The 14,997-nt window shown below is 44.6% G+C and overlaps 1 protein-coding gene across 1 annotated transcript in view; it reads right to left on the bottom strand.

The window, feature by feature from the left end:
• JAZF1 (JAZF zinc finger 1) overlaps positions 1-14,997 on the bottom strand; it is a 204,658-nt gene that overhangs the window by 65,224 nt on the left and 124,437 nt on the right. The window contains exon 2 of the mRNA XM_084858496.1: positions 10,646-10,718. Coding sequence (XP_084714622.1) covers positions 10,646-10,718 — 73 coding nt within the window. The remainder of the gene's footprint in view (positions 1-10,645; positions 10,719-14,997) is intronic.

Genomic DNA, 14,997 nt, shown 5'->3' with positions numbered 1-14,997 from the left:
TACCCTTGCCTTTCTATTTCTGCCCCTTCCTGCCTTATTCCTTTTTTCTCCTGTGAACCATATTCCTAAGCCTATGTACTCTGAATCCCACCTGGGCCTATCCCTTTGTCCTTCCACAGCCTGTCTGCCCCAGTTCCCTTATCCTAGTCACGCTCAAATTTGTCCCCCAAACCCTAATCCAGTAGTCTTCAATCCTTTCAGACTCAGAACCCAACTTGCATTTGGAGACTTCGGGCTTCTTCACATGGAGCTTTTATCCTGCTAGTGAGATTGGTTACTCACGGAAGTTTGCCGGTCCTTTAAATGACATTGTTAACCTCTAGGGCATCTCCTGCACTAAATGACCTTTACTCCATTGTTTAAAAGATTGGAAATAATGAGCTATTAAATTACCATGCTTGAGTTCCGCTTCAGTTCCCTCCATGAAAAAGGAAAAGACACAATAAGAGAAGCTAGGCCAATGAAACATATGGAAGACTCATAAGGAGGAAAAGGGGGAGGGGGAAGGAAGCACGTATAAAGGGAGTCCGTCCTGATCCTGCATTTAAAATGGAAACAGAAAGCCCCATTTTAAATGCAGGATTTTTAGGCTGGTGAAGGGATGCTCTTCTTAATTTTTGTACCATATATTTGTATGGTGATAGTGGTGTTGTTGCAGTCCATCACAGAACAGGCTGTGACCTGCTAGTGGGTCATCATCCACCAGTTGAAGACCAGGTTTTTTGGTAACGGGATTACTTACTTTCACAAGGTAAGAGTGAATATTACATTCCCTTAGTAGTTAACTTCATTTGATAACCATTACAGCTGCTTAGGACCCATACCAACGGCATAGTCTGAAGGCACATGAGGCAGCCACCTTGCTGAAGCTAAGCAGGTTTGGGTCTGGCTAGTGCTTGGAGGGGAGGCTACCTGGGAACCACATGTAGCCACCTTGAGTTCCATGATGGAAGAAAGGTGGGATATAAATGTAATAAATAAATACATAATAAATAAATAATACCAAACAAAGAGGGCTTCATCACATGCAGCTTTTATCCTGCCATTGAGATTGCTCCTTCACAGAAGTTTGCAGGCTCTTTACATGGTGTCGTGACCCTCCTGCACTAAATGCCCTTTGTTCCGGTTTTAAATACATCGCAGATAATGAACTATCAAATTACCCCATTGTGTCCCACTTCAGTTTCCTCCATGAAAAGACTTAAAGCAGCAAGAAGAGGAGCGAGATCAATGAAAGATAATGGAAGACTCAGATACGGGGAGAAGGGGGTGGGGGAGGAAGCGCATGTAAAGGGAGTCAGTGGTGATCCTGCATTTAAAATGGAAGCAGAACGCTCCATTTTCAATGCAGGATTTTAGGCTGGTGTAGAAATGCCCACAGTTATTCTCCGCTTTGGCAGCAATGTGAAGCATTAGCAAAGCAACATGCAAACTTACATTTGCCACCCAAAGTATAACCAAGATTGGTTGGTTATGCAAGTTTCATTCAAAACACTACACTAAGGTTCCTTCCACCTGGGAGACCACACATTCAAGAAGCAAATCACATAATGCCAAAGCCATATGGACCAACGTATCATTGTGAATTAGACTTTAAACCTAAAAGTCCCACAAAAATTGTAAACACACACAGTGGAAATGGGTAACAATTTAAGAGGTCCACAACCCACCTTCTATGCTGGCAAAATGTAGGACTGCAATGCATGAAAAATGGGGAAAGGCCACAAACTCATTCCGATATTTACTCAGATTATTATTTTTGAAGTTTATATGGCCTAATTTTAGTCCCATTTATATGTACCATATGCTCAGGTCTATAAATGCCCTTTTCCTGTTAAATAGCAAGTTTGTGAAACCAACAAATCCAAACATTTTATTACCTGTATGCCAAAAATACAATCAGTTCCATTCATACTGCAGAGCTTTTAACCATAAGCTTACATTTTAAATGGAATTGGGTGGATGTCGAACAATGTACATGTTTGCTAAAGGCAACAGGCATTCAGTTAGTTAAACTTACATGGGTTATCTGAAACAGCTGAGCTTGCAAAATGCCCAGACATGCAACTGGAAGAGGTTTCACTGCGAAGATTTATTTCTTGATGAGGAACATCAAAAAGCTGCTTCTGAAGAGAAATTCTGCATTTTTTTCTTCTACTGGAATACATAGCTACATGCATACACAGTATTTTAGTTAGGGCTGGCAGATCTCAATGCTTTTTACTCTTGTGTAAATGTGTTAGCAACATGTGAGGCTTCTGCAGCCTTTTGCTTACATTGTTCTGTAATATGAATGTACAACCAAAATGCCTTGAACATATAAAATTAACCCATTACCTGTATATTTCCTCCATTTTCCCATCATTTAACTCAAGGCAGCATATATAGGACTCCCAGGCAGTCTGCCACTGAGGTACTGACTAAACCCAGATCCATTTAGGGTGCAATCCTATGCATATTTAGACAGAAAAAAGTCCTACAGCTCCCAGCATTCCCTAGCCAGCCAAATGTTATAGGACTTTTTCTTTCTAAACATGCATAGGATCACACCCTTCGCTTCAGAAAGGTTGCTGTATCAAATGTGCTTTTTAGTGTCACATGTCAAAAATAATTTGCCCTTAGAATTTCACAAAGGAGAACATGTAGATTAATCCTATAGTAATGTGTGTGTATTCTTCCCACTCGTTCTCCTTATGTAGCCAAAACAGCACCACCAGTGCACAAGAGGAAGGTATCAGCATGCTTGAGGGAACCACAATTTTTGCAGAACTAGAAAAAAAAAAATAGAAAAGCCCCACCCAATGAGAACTGAGCATGCTCAGTGGCCATGGAATGCTGGCTGTCGGTGGGGGTACAGAAAACTTGAGGGGGGGGGAATGGAATAACCTCAAAAAGAGTGTGGCTAGCTGCAACTGTGAACACAAACAATCCTCAGTGCAACAAATAAATATACAATTTGCTGAAGGTCCTATTTGTTAAGCCTTGTTCTCATTGCAATGGTAAGCCTGTATTTGGGCTCCCCAAATCAGGGTACAGGTGGGGACCCACATGATTAAATGCATTTCCATGCCAGAAAAATAAATAAATGTATATATCCCCATGTAGAAACTAGATTTCAGTTCTAGTCTTCATCCTGGATTAATTTTTTTGAATGGATGAGATGAATATTCTATCACATGAATAACAATATAAAATCTGAAGTGATACAGTGATACTATCGCAGTGGGAGAACTAACCCTTACATTTAGAACACAATTGAGATGTTTTCCCATTTAAATATGTATTTGCTCTCTTTGATTTAACAGATATAAAAATAATCTTTGTAATTTATCAAATTGAGCATGTTGGAGTTTTGGAAGAATTATTTGATTCCTGAAAAACAAAGTGTCCTCTCCCCGCTCCCGCACCCAAACAAACAAACCCAGCTCTATAACTCCTTTCAAACAACAAGCCATTCCCTTGGTTCATAAATAAATTCATTTCTGCTCACATCATTTGAATTACTATCTGAGGTTTGTCTTGCTTTTTCCTCTAAAAACAAGTCTGAGAGCAGGGTGTAAAGTTATGACTATATGGATAGAAACACATGATTCCAGTTGGTCATCACAAACGTAAAAATGAGAACACACCAGTATAATCTGCCAAGTGACATGTTACTTTGATCCAGTTGTTTCTGTGTTTTGTCACAATTATTCAGTCCAGAAGATACTGGAAGCATCTGCATACACCCTTCCCTGAACAGTAAGCAATAGCAGCACAGTAAGAAAAAGAGTTACTTTTGTTCTTTTGGGAAAAGTGAGAATGTATTGGGCTTTTTTGTAGGTAAGATGCAAAGGATTGCACTGTAAATGGCCAACACTTCCAAATAAACCCATAATGCTGAGAGGTCCAGTTCAGTAATGGGAAACCATGGTTTCCTGCTATGTGAACATAATGAGCCTTGGGCTTGCACACTTCTCCTTTCCCTCTCCTCCTCTTCCGTATATCACAGGAGGAAACTGGAAGCATCCACTTCCAGTTTTAAACTAACCACAGTTCTCTGTGACATCTGAACTCTGGTTACTGTAAATTGTAGTTTCAAACCAATCCAGGATATGAAACCATGGTTTGATTCTGGCTTAACTAACTGTCAGGAGCACCCTAGCAGCCTCTTTCAGTAGACTCCAATAGCCAACTCAAAACTCTTTTCAAGGACTCTTTTCAAGGCTTTAATCCTTTTACAACTTAATGACTCTTTCAGATGCTAATCACCAGCAACTAAGCTGGAACAGCAGAGTGGCCTATGCACCGAGTAGGCAGTTGATCCCCGTTTGAAGGAGAGTCACTTGAAGACCCTGAATTTATGGGCTAGGGAGAGATCCTCCCTCTTTCCCTTGGGTCCACGGGAGGCGGCCATTGCTTGCGTGCCAAATGGGCGCTACGCCTCCTTTCCGCGCCCTCCATCGCTCGTCGCTCCCTGCGTCTGTGTCGAGCGTCTAGCAAGCTCCCCTCCCGCACTTTCTCACTGCTAGGATCACTATCTATCTCAGGAATGCCAGCAGGTGGAATCTCTGCCAGCTGCTGTGCCTGTGAGGGATGAGCTGGCTCCTCTCCCACGGATTGCTGATCCTCCTCAGAATCAGAACTACTCTGGGGTTCTGTCGGCTTAGTTTCCACCCTGACATCATCCCCGCTCCCATGAGCCCCCCCCCTCGTGCTCTTCCCCTGGGGCCCAGGGTTTGTGGGGGTACAGCTGGTGGAAATGCCTCAGCAGCAACGGAGCATGCACATTTTCCGCGGGTTCCCAGGTTCACTCATCTGGCCCGTACCCCTTTCAGTCCACTAGATGTTGCAGGTGGCCGCAAGAAAGGCGGGAGTCCAGAATCTCTGCGACCTCAAACTCCTCCTCCCCCTCCACCAGCACTGGCGGTGGGGGGGAACCGACCGAGCGATGAGGGTCACCAGAAACCAGGGGGGACAGCAAGGACCGATGAAAAACAGGATGGGTCTTCATGGAGGCAGGGAGAGCCAGGCGAAAAGCAACAGGGTTAATCTGGGCCATAATCTGGAATGGCCCTGTGCGGCGAGGCGCAAGCTTCCTTGCGGGTGAGTGAGAGGGGAGGTATTGGGTGGACAACCAAACCCAGTCCCCCAGTTGCAGAGATGGACCCGGCTGGCACCGCCGGTCTGCAGAGGCCTTGCTCTAGGCTGTTTTGGCTTGCTCGAGGGAGTCCCGTAAGAGGTGGTGTAGTGCTCGCAACTCCTCTAAAAAGTCATGGGCTGCTGGCACCGAAGAGGCAGCTAAGGTGGATGGGAAAGCCTTGGGGTAGTAACCAAAATCAGCAAAAAATGGAGTTTGGCAGGTGGAAGCATGGCAGGCATTGTTATAAGCAAATTCTGTGAGAGGCAGCAAGGAAAACCAGTCATCTTGCTGGTAATTGACATAACAGCACAAATATTGCTCCAGAGTCGCATTGGTGCGCTTGGTCTGACAGTCTGTCTGTGGATGGTGGGTGGAGGAAAGAAAGAGCATCACATGGAGAAGCCCAAGTAGCTCCCTCCAGAAATGGGCAGTGAATTGGGCCCCCCTATCCAAAATGAGACCCTCGGGCATCTGTGGAGCCAGAAAACATGCGCCAAAAACAGCTCTGTCGCCTCCCTGGCTGTGGGCAACCCAGAGCAGGGGATGAAATGGGCCATCTTAGAAAACAAATCCACCACCACCAGAATGGTGGTCTTACCGTATGAGGGAGGCAAGTCAGTGATGAAGTCAAGGGAGAGCAGTTTCCAAGGTCCTGAGGGGGTAGGCTGGGGGTGAAGCAAGCCTGTGGGCTTGCCTAAAGGGGCCTTTGCCTGCTGGCAGTTTGGGCAGGAGGCGACATAGGTCTTGACGTCCCGACACACACGAGGCCACCAAAAATCTCGTGTCACTCCATGCAGGGTCTTGGCGAAGCCAAAATGCGTAGCAGTGGGGGAGTCATGGCACTGATGGAGGACCTTCTTGCAGAGGGGTCTAGAAGGCACATAGACCCGGCTGGAATGGTAAAGCAAGCCACCTCACAAAGAGAAGGGGGTAGAGTGGGGGGGGCAGAGGCTAGCCCCAATTCCTCCACTTTTGTGCGAACAAAAGCATCCTGAGCCTGTGCAGAGTGAAGGAGCTCCTCCCAAGAGTGAGGCACTGCAGCTGCCGCCAGGCCTTGAGGGGGAAGAATCAGAGAGGGGGGGATTTCCCTCACCCCCTGGCTGGAGGTCAGGCTTACAAGAAAGAGCATCTGCTTGTAGGTTGTCAGAGGTCTTCACATGGCAAATCTTAAGGTGGAACCACGGGAAAAAAGCGACCACCTAATCTGCTGCTGGTTTAAGGCATGGGCTGTCTGAAGATGTTCCAGGTTGCGATGGTCGGTTCTAACTTCAACAGGGTGCTGTGCCCCCTCCATCAGGTCTCCAAAGCGGACTTGATGGCCAACAGTTCCTTCTCCCAGATGGTATAATTCCTCTCAGACATGTTCAGCTTCCTGGAGTGGTAGGCGCAGGGTTGCAACCCGCCGCCCACCCGATCTGGCTGAAAAAGCACCGCCCCCATCGTAAAGTCAGAGGCATCAGTTTGCACTACAAAAGGCTTCCTCGGGTTGGGATGTAACAGGATCGTCTCAGATCTAAAAAGCTTCTTAAGTTCCTCGAAAGCCTGTTGGGCAGATGCCGTCCAATGAAAAGGAGATTTCCTGCCCTTAAGGAGGACTGTGAGAGGAGATGTCAGCCGAGCAAAGCTGGGCAGGAACTTTCTGTAGAAATTAGCAAACCCCAGAAAACGTTGCAAGTCCTTCTTGGTGGATGGAGCCTAGGGATGGGGGAGAATTTCTCCCCGAAACTTCGGGGGGCTGAGTGCCAACGCATTCGGTCCCCCGAAATCGGCAGTGAAATTCTCCGCCATCCACCTGCCACCCCCCCCCCCGGGATGGGACTTACCTTTCACGAATGTCCCTCCCTGCGGTGGGTCCTGGCGGCGGTTCGTCAGGTCTTCGTCAGGGGCGGGGGTGGCAGCCGGTCTTTTGACCAGCTGCTGCCACCGCCATTACAGGGAAAGTTAAAAAAAAAAAAAAAACCACCCCCGTGATAGGCTACGTTAATCGTCACGTAGCCTATCACGGGTGACTTTGAAAAAAAAAAGCGCGCGTACGCAAATGGCGGCCCCCATAGGGAGCCGCCATTTGCGTTCCTTATTTGGTCCCTGTAGTCTACGTAAAGATTTACGTAGACTACGGCGAAAATAAGGGCAACGCAAATAGCAAATCAAAGTCACCCGTGATAGGCTACGTGACGATTAATGTAGCCTATCATGGCTGACTTTGCAAATCTAGCCATGATAGGCTACGTTAATCGTTATGTAGCCTATCACGGGGGTGTTTTTTGTTTTTGTTTTTGCAGCCGGGTAGACGGGGCGCTTCTACCCGGCCTGACTTTCGCCGGCGAGGGATGGGGCGCCTCCCGCCCGGCCTGAATTTCGGCCGGGCGAGGCAGGAAGCCTCCCCCCCTCGCATGAACTTCGGGGGGAGAAGCGAAGCGCCTCCCCCCCACCGCGAAAAAAGCTGCGGGACAAGGTATGTCCCTTTCGTACATCCCTAAGGAGCCTGCCAGGAGAGGACAGCCTGGACCTTTGCAGGATCCATCCTGATACCGTCAGCTGAGATAATGTAGCCAAGATAGTCCAAAGAGGTTAGGTCAAATGCACATTTTTCCAGCTTGGCATGAAGATGGTGCTCACGGAGGCGCTGGAGGACAGCAGAGACATGGTACTGATGGGCATGGGGGTCCTCAGAAAATATAAGTAAATCATTGAGATACACAATGAGGAAAGTGTCCAAATAGTCCTGGAAGATGGCATTCATAAAACGCGAAAACGTGGGGGGGGGGGGCACAGGCAAGCCCAAACGGCATCACTAGGTATTCATACGCTCCGTGCCGGGTGCCGAAACAGGTCTTCCACTCATCCCCCTCCCGGATGCAAATCAGATTGTAGGCGCCATGCAGGTCCAACTTCGTGAAAATCTTGGCTCACCCCAGGCGCTCCAGCATCTCAGGGATCAGGGGGAGGGGTACTTGTCAGGGATTGAGACCGAATTGAGGGCTCTATAGTTGTGCACTGGGTGGAGTTCTCCAGATTTCTTGGCCACAAAGATGGTAGGGGTGCAGGCAGGGGAGGAGGAAGGGCGAATGAAGCAACGTTTGAGGTTTGTGTCCAAAAACTCTCGCAGAGCTCGAAGTTCCAGCTCTGACATCAAATACAGTCATCCAGCGGGGATGGTTGCCCCCGGAATGAGGTTAATGGCACAGTCAAATGGGCTGTGGGGGGGGGGGGGAAGCTGGTTGGCCTCCTTCTTGTCGAAAACATCCCGAAAAGCTGCATAATTCTCTGGGAGGATCACGGTAGCTGAAGAACTGGAAAGGAACTGGGAGGAAAGGGTTAAGGCCTGGACTGGGACTGGCGCCTCAATCAGGAGGCAATGCTCCCGGCACTAGGGAGACTGAAGCTCCCAAGAAATCTGAGGATTATGCTTAGAGAGCCAGGAAACACCCACCACGATTGGGTATTGGAGAACCTTGGCCAAGTGAAACTGAATCTGCTCAAAGTGGGACTGGATGCGCAGAGTGAGTGGAGCTGTAATCCGGGTCACCGCGCCCGAAGAAAGAGGACACCCATCGATGCTCTCCACTGCCAAGGGGCAGGAAGAGGCAGGGTAGGAATCTTGTGGAAGAGGGCAAAGGTTTCATCCATGAAACTGGTCGTAGCCCCCGAGTCCACTAAAGCAAGGGCATCCACCCCACCCCACTGGGAGGAGCGGAGGTGAACATGCAATAGCAGATGGGAGGGGGGGGTTGCAGAAGGCAACCTCCATTCGGCAGTAGGAGAAGAGAGAGAGAGAGACAGAGAGACAGAGAGAGAGGAATGGGGATCAAGCTGTCAGGAGTGTCCTAGCAGCCTCTTTAAGTAGACTCCAATAGCCAACTCAAGACACAGACTAAAGGATTCTTTTCAAGGCTTTAATCCTTTTACAACTTAATGACTCTTTCAGATGCTAATCACCAGCGACTAAGCAAGGAACAGCAGAGTGGCCTATGCACCAAGTAGGCAGTTGATCCCTGTTTGAAGGAGAGTCACTTGAAGACCCTGAACTTATGGGCTAGGGAGAGATCCTCCCTCTTTCCCTTGAGTCCACGGGAGGCGGCCATTGCTTGCGCGCCAAACGGACGCTATGCCTCCTTTCCGCACCCTCCATCACTCGTCGCTCCCTGCATCTGCGTCGAGCGTCTAGCAAGCCCCCCTCCCGCACTTTCTCACTGCTAGGATCACTATCTATCTCAGGAATGCCAGCAGGCAGAATCTCTGCCAGCTGCTGTGCCTGTGAGGGATGAGCTGTCTCCTCTCCCATGGATTGCTGATCCTCCTCAGAATCAGAACTGCTCTGGGGTTCTATCAGCTCAGTTTCCACCCTGACACTAACCACAGTTAGAACAAGCCACAGTTCCCTGAATTCTGATGTGGTTTGTTTAAAATCTAAATGCTTCCAGTTTCCTTCTCACATGCATGAAAGAGAGAAAGTGTGTGTGTGTGCACGCATGCATGAGCATGAGCACAAGGCTTGCTGCAGTACATTCACCAGGTTTTCACACAATATATAATTTAATTTATGGAATTCACTGCCATAAAATGTGATGATGGCCACTGGTTAGATAGCTTTAAAAGCAGACTAGACACATTTATGGAGAATCGGTCTATCAATGGCTATTAGCCACGATGATCAAGTAAAAACTCTATTATTTGGAAGCAGCATGTTCCTGGAAGTAAAAAAAAGGTGTGGCTTATGGTGCCCTTATGCCTTGGTTGTAGGCCTCCCAGAGGGATCTGACTAAATACAGCTGGAAACCAGGATGCTCAGTTACATTGACTCAGTCTGATTCAGCAGGTTTATTTGTTCCTATGACGCAACTATTTCAGGAATCTATTGGACAGTGCCCAGAAACATCTTGGGTTTGTTAATTGTTTAAAAGTAACACAAAAACAAATAACCATTGCCACCAATCTTCAACATTTGGCTTCACCTTCAGGTATAATACTTGGAAAAGTTGGACTGTTGTCAGACCATCAGAAAAATTTTTTGCAGTTCAGCTCAGTCTCACAAAAATAACAGTAATGAGTAAAAGTATTCAGTGAAAGCATTTCTAAACTGCACTTTTTTTTAGGAGAAGTAATGCCAACATTTCTCATAGAGGAAACTGTTGCCACCAAATAACTACATACACAGACTAGTAAACGTGGATAATGGCCTAAAGATCGTTGTTAGTATTCAGCAGTGTAATTCCATAGCTATGGATTTTTACCAGAAGTGTGCAATATTGTCCACATTCACTTCTCGTTCTCAACCATTTACACATTTGGAATTCACGGCAACAAACACATGCCCTTAGCAGACAGACACTGTAGACAGGGACAGGGAACCTGTGCCCGTTCAGGGGTTGTTGGATTCCAGCTCCCATAAACCCCAGCCAGAATGGCCAGTGGTCAGGGATTGTACTTCATCAACATCTGGAGGGCCCCAGGTGCCCCACCTCAGTGAAATAACTTTCTTCAAAGCCACAAAAGTACATATCTATATACAAAGCATCTTACCTATTAATGTAACTGAGAGCAACATACGTTGGTTGTTGTAGTTCTTGTTTCTCTAATACACGTGGGTCTGTATCTGTAATAACAAGTATATACACAATTATCAGTGTTTGACTCAATGATGATTCAGATTAAATGGAAAAAAGTATTTGATGCCCTGCTTTTCAGGTTGTGTGTAGGACAGAATAATAATTTCTTCATTCTTAAACAACAGACATACTGGATTTCTTTTTCTTTTTTTTTAAAGGTTATTTTTCATTAGTAGACATTTTTTACATTAAATTACAAGACGTGAAAACAAAGTACATGACAAAGAGAGAAAGAGAAAGAAAGCAAAATCCTCATCTGCAATTATATACATAGTACCCAAATAAACAATCTTAAAATAAGAGTTAATGAAACCAACCAGATCCATCAGGCAGGCATTTGGGGTGGGTTAGGGTATTTTTAGACGATGTTTTAATGTGTAATTTTACTGTTTTAAATTGTATTGTTGTACATCGCCCAGAGTGGCCGGGTGACCAGCCAGATGGTGATTAAGAAATTTCATACATACATCTTTAGATGGCTGTTGCATCTGCTGAGAACTGCCTTCCAAAGATGACATGAAAGTATGCCATTTAGCATAAAAGGTTTCTGCTTAGCTAAGTGTTGTGCTAGATTTACTGGATGCATTTTTTTTTTTTTTATTGCTGAAAGTGTGCCATAGTCTGGGGTACCAAACAGTTAAAGATAAGGAGTGATTATCCATCCAGGATGAAGCTATTTCAATCTTTGCTGCACCAATAAGCCAGACAATTAGGTCTTCAAAGGGAGAGATCCTGAAACACATCTAGAAAAAAATAGTATATTAATCTAGGCTCAAAGTTCTTGAAATATAAGAGTCCAAAAAGTGGCAACGTCACATGCTCATCACTCTGGTGTTGAGCTCTCACAGAGTCTGATCTAGAATAACAGAAACTACATTATTTGATGTTTCTAAAATTTAATTTTAATTTGTTCACTTGAAATAGAAACATTGTGAAGGATTAAACCCCTGTATAAGCATCCTTGTTTCCAGTTTATAAACTGAAGACATCGATCTCTGTCATATAACTGAGGTTAAGCCAAGAATAGAATTAGTGGGAGAAATGCAAGTGCCATTTATCTTCTTTAGTAAATAGGTGGCTTATGCCTTTTAAATTCCATAATGCATGTAAAAGAAATGGATAGGTCACTAATGGTGGAACTGTTCCTGCAATGTTCCTCAGTGATACCCAGGACTGACCTGGCGCTTCATGTGCCAAATGAATTGTTTGAACTGAAATGCATTAGAATAAAACTGCATTCCATGAAAGCCTATTTCTCCTTGTGCGTCACCTCTATACATAACATTTATTTTTTTAAAACCACAATATTTTACTTTTACTCAGTAATTTTATTATGAATAAAAATGTTAAGCATTTTTTTTTGCCACTTGTTTAATATGGGTAAAGAAAGTAAAATATGAAATAAAAAATTAGGAGAAATAGCTAGTTTATTGGTTACTATCCTGCCAAAATAGGAACGCTGCTTGAAGTCTTCTTTATACAATTAAGAACGGTAGCTTATATTTAAGGGGGTTTCCAGACTGGCAGCTCCTAGCACTCTTTCAGTGTCAGTGACCTGTTGAACTTCAATTGACTTTCCACACTTTGGGAAGTATAACTGTGTGCGTGTGTGTGTGCGCTTCCTGTTCCATCCACACTACTAGACATGACGGACATGGTGGTGGGAAGATCTGAAGGGAGTTCCACAATTTTGGTGTCACCAAAGAGAAGGTCTTGTCTCCTGTCACTACCCCACCATACTTCAGATGGTCAGGGCACATGGGGCAGGGGCTCTGAAGATCTTAAAACACAGACAGTTTCATATGGGAGAAGGTAGTTCTTAGGGATAATTTTACAAATAGTATAGTTCAGGTCACACTTTTCATCAGGAGATTGCTCAGGCAAGTAATTCCATAGGGATAGCAAAAAAAGAGAGAAAAGTGTGGGGAGCCAAGGGCAACTTTGCTTCATATCCCTAGTAAGTGAGAAAAAGGGTGAATACAAAGTGTTTATAAGATGGTTTGCTGTATTCAAAGAATAATTGAGAAAGATATGGCTACAATTGGAGCTTAGAAGCAACTTGCTCAATAAAGATTGTAAAAGGGGGAATCAAATCTGAGCTGATCAAATGCTTGGAGGCACCTAACAATTTTATTGCTGGAGGTGTTTTGGATGGGTACAGTTATACTGCATTATTTCTAAGGCAATTTTTAAAACAATAACGGGATTACCATATGCAATGCTAATTTTCAATATCCCTTTTAAATCATCAAGCGTATTGTTAAACTAGCATGATGTGCAGGGATTACTTTTCTTATGACCAATTCTACAAGCAACACAACTTGTAGCACTGGATGGAAGGGTCCAATTATTAGTCCAATAATAGAATTACCCATTGATGCTACCAGTGCTTCTACCCGACTTTATGTAGGCATATTTGTGAGCATAGGGTAAAGGTGGAGGCTGGCAAAATCCTGAAGAACAGTGTAATGTGTCAGATGACTAGAAAATTTATGTTGGTTCAACCAGATTAAGGAGCTTTCATGGTTTTCATTGGCATTGTGTCTCTTCACTAGGATTACGCTTTAGTTGCAGTGGCACATGCCACTGTTTGAACCACTACAGCTAGGAAAGATCCTTACCATTTTGTTGCTCCAAACCATATTCAAGCATACAAGAAATAATAGGAAAAAAGCCCCTTTAATTAACAGAGCTTGATCAGCTTGTTGAGACATGTTATATGCTTCCTTTAAAGTTTTAAACACACACAGAGAGCCAGTTTAGACTGTTCTATTGAGAACAATCACCTATTTCTTTCCAGTACCACAGTTCTGATTTTTCTCAGCTCCTCCTTGTCTGCAGATTATTTTCTGAAGCTCTCAATCAGAAATTCAAATCAAAGCGTGCACGCACGCACACACACACACACATACACACACACAAATGCATGCCACTGGTGCATTTGCATTTCCATTTCAAAAGGAGAAACAACAAGGAAAATCAATTCCCTCTGAAATTGATTTTCCAGTTTGAATGAAAAAACATTGTAATAAAAGCAAAAACCCAGTGTGCTTTTCTCATGATTTTGCTACATTAATACAAGGCAGAACTGGAAATTTGAGCATATAAAGCTGATTTATACTGAGTCAAACCTTTAGTCCAGTATGGTCATCATTGACTGGCAGTGGGTCAAAAAAGTCTTGGCTTGCTAAAAGTTTGCCTTTAAGGATATGAAGGGATTTAAGTGGCAAGCTATTTCAGCAGTCAAAAAAGCTTGTGAGTAAGCATGCCAGCCTGCCATTTTTAGCTCCTTGAACCTGAAAATGATTAATCTGTGTGTGTGTGTGTGTGTGTGTGTGTGTGCATGTGTGTAATAGGCCATATTGAGAATAGATTGGCCACTTATGTATCACCAAAAAAGAGAACATACATTGTGAAAGAAGATAACAAAAGAGCTCATGGATTTGCATAAAATTTGCTTATGCTAATTTATATATATAGATACAAATTAAAAAATGATGATTACAATTTAAATAGATATACAGTACATTTCACCATGGTGTGGGTAACCTAGGGTTGGATCCAGACTTAGTCATACTTAAAGTAGAGCCACTGAAATTGATAAGACTTCAATCCCATGGACTTCAAAAGGTTTATTCAGAATCTGGATCCAACCCCAGGTGACTTGTGTACCTGCCTATCCAGTCTGCTGTCCAGGTGCTAACTGTTGATGGGCAACTTCAAGGCCCTGCTGCTGCTCTCTCCACTTATGGTTCTTTCTCTTTAACCAGAATTGGATAGGACAGCCTTTCAAATAGAGGACTGTCATCTGTAAAAGACAGCACATGGCCACCATAAGGAAACCCCAAGCAATTACAGTGGTAAGGCCTCGGGGATGTCTGTTTGACACCCCTGCTTTAAGCTGTTAAGTCCAATGGATTCTGTTATTAATGCTGCAGTCCTATGCATGCTTCTTTGCTACTTGGGTTGAACACATCTTGCCTCTCCATTCAAAATGGCTTCTGTCCTTCAATGTACTGAACAAAGATGGGGAGAGAAGTGAGAGATTGTGCATGGTGTCTGTCTCAGCCCCTGAACTATATGAATTCATCTGAAGGCAGTGGAGGCTGGTGACTCCAATTTCAGTGCATCCATTCTGGGTTTTAGTCAGAACCATCCAGAACTCTACAGGAGCTATCCAAGGTGCTGAACCTATTTTGGCAATAGAGTTCAACACCTTGGAACATGCTGGCTGGGGATGCTGGGAGTTGTAGGACTTTTGTCTGT

The sequence above is a fragment of the Heloderma suspectum genome, chromosome 5 (genome assembly GCF_057233095.1).
Source record: "Heloderma suspectum isolate Gila_16-S chromosome 5, 16-S_ref, whole genome shotgun sequence".
NCBI lineage: Eukaryota > Metazoa > Chordata > Lepidosauria > Squamata > Helodermatidae > Heloderma > Heloderma suspectum.
The sequence above is the reverse complement of the archived record's forward strand: the minus strand, read 5'-3'. Positions and strand labels throughout refer to the sequence as shown.